General features: G+C 37.7%; 1 protein-coding gene across 1 annotated transcript in view; it reads left to right on the top strand.

The window, feature by feature from the left end:
* Positions 1-4,648: 4,648 nt before the first annotated feature.
* The window catches only part of LOC150086911 (uncharacterized), a 320,086-nt gene continuing 316,715 nt past the window's right edge, over positions 4,649-8,019 (top strand). Inside the window, exon 1 of the mRNA XM_090372801.1 lies at positions 4,649-4,761. Within this exon, the coding sequence (XP_090228927.1) occupies positions 4,687-4,761 (75 nt within the window). The 5' untranslated portion in view covers positions 4,649-4,686. The remainder of the gene's footprint in view (positions 4,762-8,019) is intronic.

The raw sequence follows: 8,019 nt of genomic DNA, 5'->3' as shown, positions 1-8,019 counted from the left end.
AGGTCAATGTCGAAATTGGAAAATTTTATCAATCATTACGCCACTGTGGTTCATTCCGGACCAGTTTTACCACTGATTTTAGCTTAGAATGACAAAAAGCGCCTGCCAGACTATTTTTATGGTTATTAAAAGCTGCCAGTCAGGTTTCAAGAAATAAAGCGATAGGCGGCTTTTATCAGAGCACTAATTTAAATAATATAAGGAGCGATGTTTCCAGTCATCCCTTCCTTATTCTTATCCGCACAGTTGTCTAACGAATAGATAAAGATCTGTAGAGTCTCGCTTCAAAAGTTGGCTATAATCCCCACTCTCGTAAAACACTGATTTTGATGCGTTGCGCATTTATTTTCCCATTTATGAGTACTTTTGCGATATTGTTAATAACCTGAAGATCTGAGCATAATTTTATAATTCGTAGATTGAGCAGCCACCTTTTTTTTTTTTTTTTTGTTTAGCTTCAACGGTTTCTCTTTCACTTTCCTTTCAATTATCACAAAATCATTCAGCTCCCTGTCTGTTAGAGTTTGATAAGCTTCTGGCATCCCTTTCCCTAGAGTTCCTCTTGTATGAATATAGATGCAAAATACCTATTCATTTTGTCATGAACAGTTAAACCATTGGCATCAAGTGGCCTAATATTATTCAACCCTTTCCTGCTACTGTTAATATAAGCTTAGAAGTCTTTGCTGTTGTTCTTTACATTATTTTCCAGAGACTTCTTGTAATCTTCTTTAACTTCCTAACCTCCTTTGTGACTTGATTACAGACTAGTTTATATATACCATAGGCTTCTATATCACCTGATAATAATAGACATGCTTCTCACGCATAAGTTTATCTGACATCCATTTATGTCTAAGCCTTGAAATATATAGTATTTCATAGTTGATATAAAAAGCCTAATTGCTTCTATCATATACTTGGATTTCAGGAAGGCTTTTGATGCTGTTGCACATGAAAGACTGCTGTACACATTGGAGCAGGGTGGCATTAAGGGCAATTTACTGCTATGGATAAAGGGATGGTGGAGTGGGAGAAGACAGAGTGGTAATCAATGGGCACCGCTGTTTGTGAACTAATGTTATTAGTGGAGTCCCCCAGGTTCAGTGCAGGGCCCATTGTTGTTTTCAGTATTTATTAATGATATTAATGACGGTATATCTGGCGTAATGTCTAAGTTTGCACATGATACAAAGGTTGGCAAAACGGTTAATGACAGTAATGAAGGTAAACTATTGCAATACGATCTAGAGAAGTTAGGCCGATTGGCTGAGAAATGGCATTTGAAGTTTAACATTGACAAATGCAAGGTACTCCATATGGGTAACTAATCTTAGATTAGCATACCAACTGGTACTACACTCAACGTAGTGGAGAATGAAAAAGACCTGGGGGTTATTGTGCGTTCTATGAAGTTCTCTGAGCCGCAGACAGGCTGCCAGGACATCCATGGGGTATTTTCAATGATATACAGGAATTTTGCTAGCAGGGATAAGGCGGTGATTACTGTATCCCTTTGTATAAGGCGATGGTAAGCCCACGCGTTGATTACTGCTTACAGGTCTGGAGGCCTCATTTTAGGAAGGATGTAGAGCTGCTGGAACGAGTACAGAGAAGGGCAACGAGATTAGTAAGAGGAACAAAGGGTTGCTCTTACCAAGAAAGGCTTAAGTTCTCCAAATTGTAGAGTCTGGCTACTAGGCACCTGCGAGGTGATCTGATTGAGGTGTATATTGCTTTGAATGGTTAGATCAAGCCCAATGCGGATGGGATTCGTCCTCTTGCTCAGATTACGCACTTGAGGGGGCATAAATTCACACTGGGGAAGAGTATTTGCAAGATAGATGTCCGGAAGTTTGCCTTCAGCCAGCGAGTGGTTGACTGTTGAACAGACTTCCATCTGTTGTAGTGGAAGTGGGTAGCTTTGAATAAATTCAAGGAAGAACTAGCTGATGCTCTGTAAGCTTTTCTTTCCTATTAGTATTAATAGTGTAAAATATTCCTATATTTGTTACCATTAATACTGATAAACCTTAATCATTTGTTTAGTACAACTACTGGTTAAAGGGTTTACCTGCCCAATTGACAGTGGCGAAACTACCATACGCCTGAAGCGGAAGTGGGCGACGACTGGTTTGGTACTATTGTTAATGATCACATGGCAGCCAGTCAGCTGGTATGGCCGCGGAGAGGGGGGGGGGTATACAGTGTCGCCAATGAAGCTCCATCTGCGGATTCAGGCTGTCCGTTTAGTGCACAGAACATGTGATCACTTAACTACTAAGAGATTAATTCATATTAGTAATAAAAACTGTTTCCAAATATAACACTAATGGATGATAAAACACAAGCGAACAATCAGTGAAGCCAAAAAATAAATGCAGATCGTATGCCGGACTAAACTTACTCCCCCCACCACATTCTACAAACAAGTTTAAACTAGGGGATCTAAAGGTGTCAGATTTCCGAATTTTGGAGAAGCACATTTCAACAATTATTAGAAACCTCAAGTGCAAGATTAAACCGCAGGATATGATCCTGCCACGTTGAAAATGTGTGTGATAATGCAGAGAAAGATGTTACTGTTTTTATTTTATAATTAAGACATTTGTCTTTGTTAGGGTACCTGATGCTCAAACTAGGAAAGCGATCATTTTGTCATTATGTTTGTGCACATATATTTCTTTAAGTCTGGGGTACCTCTGTTTGTGTTAACTGAGAAAATAAGGAATTGTGTCGAGAGAAATACAGTATATCTTTCATATTTTAAATACTTTTAAAAAAAAATAAATAATAATCTGAACTTAAATAGTAATAGTAAAAGTGATTTTTTTTTTTGAGAAAAGGTAATTATTAAATGTGAGGTCCTATGCCATATTGATGATGCTGAGATTTGGATTTCTAGAGTATTGTAAAGTTAGCATTAGTAAAGCATACGATGCAAGAAAGCAAGCTTATGCAGCATCAGCCAAAAAAAAAAAAAAAAACCCTCCCATTTCACCCCTACATTCGTTCTAAATGCCTGTCCAGCTCAGCCTTAAATTTATTTAGGCTATCAACTTCCACAACAAAAGATGGAAGTCTGTTCCACCAATCAACCACCCGCTGGCTAAAGGCAAACTTCCGCACATCTATTCTACAACTGTCTTTCTTCAATTTGAATCTTTTCCCCCTCAGGTTCTTAATCTGAGCAAGAGGAAGAATCCCATCAGCATTCAGCTTGCTCAACCCATTCAAGGCCTTATACACCTCAATCAGATCATTTCGCAGGTGCCTACTCTCCAGGCGCTGCAATTTGCAGAACTTAAGCCTTTCTTGTTAAGAGCACCCCTTAGTTCCCCTCACCAATCTTGTTGCCCTTCTTTGTACTCGTTCTAGCAACTCTACATCCTTCCTAAAATGATGCCTCCAGACCTGACCATTGTCTTGTATAACGGTATAATCACCTCCCTAAAATCACCTGCCTATATATCATTGACAAAACTCCATGACCTGCCCTGGCAGCTCGTCTGCACTGCTCAGCAAACTTCATATTTGACTGCACAATTACCCCCAGGTCATTTTCACTTTCCACTTCCCTGAGTGTAGTACCACACAGTTGGTACGTTTCTCTTCCGTTATTGCTACCCATATGCAGTACTTTTCATTACTTGTCAATGTTAAACTTCAGTTGCCACTTCTCAGCCCATTTGCCCATCTTGTCTATATCCAGTTGGAGTAGCATACTGTCTTTACTGTCGTTAACAACCCTGCCAACCTTTGTATCATCTGCAAACTTGGACATTAATCCTGATATACCTTCATCAATATCGTTGATGAATACACAAAACAACAATGGGCCCAACACCGAAGTTAACATAAGAACGTGTAGAAGTCAAGCAGAACCAAGAAAGTTCAATTCATTGAAGAAAAAATAGGAAAATTACGAACGGTGGCGACTGAAAGAAAGATTTAATTTCGTTAAGATAATGTTTAAGATAACGAATGAGTGAAAAAAAGTAGTAACTTTTTTATGTTTTTAATAAGAACATGAAAAAACGAAAATTATGACAAATAAAAGTAATAATACAATGCAAAAAGCAGTTTTTGGTGCGTAGGCCAGTTCGTCTCCACGTTTACTATATGTATACGTCTCCAGTTTACTATATGTGTTTGGAATATATGTAATTCATATATATTTACTATTTATGTTTGTAATTCATATATATTTACTATATATATGAATTGCTTTCGACAAACAACGTTGTTCAGTAAGCCGCATAGTAATTTGATATGTGAAATGTAATTTTGCGGTAATACTGCGGTTTCTCATGATATTTAACCGTTGGACTTTTCTGTGAAGATAAACCACCGTTTGACCTTAACTGTTAAAAACAAGTCTGAAATTGCACGTAATGTCTAAGACAGCGTCACCTTCAGTTTTTCAGGAAACTTTCTGTTTTCTGAGTAAATTCGTAGCTCTCAAGAGAAGGGAGTATGGGATATCTGCCAGGATGGTGGCGCCTTTCGCGAACCGGGCCTCATGCCAAACATTTTGTCATCTTATTTCGAAGTACTCAGTGACAGGAAGTCTACTTGCTCAGAACCAACCACGTGTTCTTAGCACTCTCAACGTTGAAATCCTTAGGAGTGAAATTGTGCATTAAAGAAAGAGACACTTATAGAAGATACGTGGAGAGCAAGAGGATGTCACTGTTCTCAGGTGCACGGTTTGATGGTTGTGCATTACCCGCAATGGTGGATTGTTGGCGTTGTTTTCAGGTAGGCTTTTTTCCTATTGCTAGGCTGAAGAAAAACTGTTAATATTTAAATGGAAGCTGGACGACTGTAAAAGACTAATTTTAAATCTTGAAATCGCTATATAATAAGTGTTTCGATGGCATTTGGAACATCAAAGAATTCACTAATAAATTTACAAATATACAGTACACACCTAACGCGAGCTGTGTCTTGATTCAACTAATATACAGTATTTTTACTAATTTTTTGACTGAGTCGAACATTGGCACGGTTTTTCAGAAACGTGTGCCTGTTTTTATAACTAGTGGATTTCCCTCTTATTTATAAGAAATTTTTCAAACAGATTTTTACCCTTTCAAACCGTTTACAATTTAAGTGGAATGTATATGTTTAATGCACTTAAATGAATATATATATATATATATATATATATATATTCATTTAAGTGCATTAAAAAATATATTGTAAAAATATAAATACATTAAAAAATTTAAGTGCATTAAAAAAAAAAAATATATATATAAATATTTATTTATTTATTGTATTAGGCGGTCTCTGCCAAAGTTTGACAACACCGTTGAATATACAGATAATTGACATAACTGTAATAAACTCCCTCCCCTATTTTCCCCTATTATTGTGTGTGAAAATATAAGGCGACGAAAAAAAAAAAAAAGGTACATATACAAAACAGTCCAAAGTCTAGGTTATAATTAATTAGCAGTCCATTTTCACAGCGCATCAATTAAGATGGACATGGCAAACTATACCAAATCGCAAAAAGCAATGGCAAAACACAGTAAAACAGAATCTTCGAACGCTGGCTTGTGCCTCAATCTACTTTTTTTTTTGTATCTTAGCAGCACATGGAATTACGTTCCACAGACGCTGAATAAGATAGTCCTCACGACGTCAAAAAAATCTTCAAGAATCTACATCTCAGTCTGTAGGCACGAGGCGCACTGCTGAAAAAGCTTGTACAAGTTGCTGCCTAGAACAGAACTGCCATCGCAAGGAGCTGGAGCGCAGTAGCTATCACGAACCAGCACAAGGAGCTCCCCATGACAATCAGAACAACGCTGACAGCACTATGAACTGACAGAGGATGTCAAGTGGAAACCGAGGATGCGGATACTTGTACTAATGTGTACAAGTTTAACATACGAGTACGAAATAACCTTGTTCGCTGCTTCGCTGTGCTTCTTTGCCGTTAATAAATAAATATCAGCTGATTGGTCATAGTGGCATGGTATTTAGGGTCAGGTGCCACCGGTGGTTTCCCACATCTGCTCCTTATGTACTTTGTGATGGAATGCAGAACTACTGCAAAAGCCAGAAAAAAGCTTATTGGTCAGTGTAATCATAATATAAGCTATCCAGGTAGGCCAGAGGGGATTCAAAAGGTGGGAAAGAAAAGTAATACTTTTGCAACACATCAAGCGCTATCACATATATAACTAAGAAAATATGGGTGAAAATATTAATTTTAAATACAATTAGAGAATGCATATAAAATTCAAACAAATGAAAACTACAATTTGTCCTCAACTCCAAATGGAAACAACTTATTGCAATGATTAACTCACTAGCTAAAACAAAACTCTTTACAATCCACTCTAATACCTCTTCCCTCCTCAATTTATATGAATGCATCCTGGTCGAAGTGTCATTAATACGACACTTGCACCAGGAGGAACATGAATGAAGACGAAAATTTCACCTTCATTCATTTTACTATCTACAATCACAGCTTCATAAAATTCAGTCATGTTTCTTCTAAGGTTACTGATTTCTGTAGCCCATATATTTGAAGTTGAAATATCACTTGGTGTGGGTACCCTTTTTTTTGATAATCTCCCTAGACATGTTCTCCGTCTTTGAACCTTTTCAAGAAGCTCGTGTCGTGTACCTCCGTAGCTGGATGTAATGTTCCAAGTACGATCTCACAATTTCATTATGCAGTGGAATTATAACATCCCTATACTACAAGCGATTGTTCCATAAATTATCGATAGGACACAATGAGTCCTCCTCCTTGCGACTTGTCTGCACTGCATAGAGAACTTCACATCTATTTGTATACTAATCCCAAAATCCCTTTCTTCCTCTGCCATTTATAATTTAGTCTCTGTGCGGAGTTGAATTAAAAATGCCAGAGGAAGAAATCCTCTAAACGTATGTTATTTTAGGATTGCTATTTCCCAATTTTTGCAGCATTAAAACATAGTTGCAACTTATTTAACCATCCCAATCCCATTGCACCGTTCGTCACAGAGGTGGCTAAGCGGCTTGAAAGCCGCTATCAACAGACGCATGAGATGTTAGTTGGGGTTGGGGAGGTATCCTCGTCAAAATAGGTCCTAGGAAATAGTTTGGAGAGGCTCCCTTTCCAAGATGTCTGTTAGGAGCCTTCTATTGACTTTGCATCTCAGATCTCTGATAGCTTAAATTTGCCCCTGCTTCTTCAGTAATGATCAATTCTAAGTACACATTCGGTTCATTAACTAGGTTATCAGTGACTTCTTCATATCATTTAATAAGTGTAAAGTCTGATTTTTCTTCTTTGTATTTACATAGTTATAAAATTTCTCTTCTCCTTTGCTCTTTGTTGGTAATTTTTCATAGTCACCCTTTTTACACTGTGATCTGATCTGCAACTACCGTATTAGAGATCAGATAGACTGGAAAATTGCAGTGACAATTTATATAATTCAGAGTTTTTCGTCGCCCTGTAACTCTCCCATACTATCTTTCTTGGTTTGTTAAACCAGTTAGTTCATTATTAATCCATCTCCGCATCCTGCTCGTGCTATCTTTTCTTAAGGTTTTATATTGCATATGTAGTTTCCGTGACAGCGGCTTTCAAGTTCTCTTGTATTCGCTCCTCGATGTCTTCCCAGTTGATTTATGCTATGAAGTACCTTAGTCCGTCGTAATCTTCTTTCTTTAAATTGAAAAATTATCTTTAAATACCAGGATCTCACTCATCATCATTGGCCTTATAACACCGATAGTCACCCCGCTAAGGGTTCCTGTACTGTCAACCCTATGATATTGTTCGGATAACGGGTTGTGATGATCAGGTCCAAAATATTCTTGTCTAGTTACGGGTTTAGGTAATCTGGACTCCTGTCTCACATATTTTAGAGGCCATAAAATATATGAGCCAGGTCACAGTGTTCTTGAACCAACAGCCCCATTGCGCCTCGGTAAATCCAGCCTGGCTTGTCCCTAGTACTTTTCCTGCTGTTGTACGTAAAGCATCTATTTATTTATTTA

Source organism: Mastigoproctus giganteus, chromosome 4 (genome assembly GCF_048544385.1).
Source record: "Mastigoproctus giganteus isolate SK-2022 chromosome 4, ASM4854438v1, whole genome shotgun sequence".
Lineage (NCBI taxonomy): Eukaryota > Metazoa > Arthropoda > Arachnida > Uropygi > Thelyphonidae > Mastigoproctus > Mastigoproctus giganteus.
This window is presented reverse-complemented; position numbering and strand designations above follow the sequence as displayed.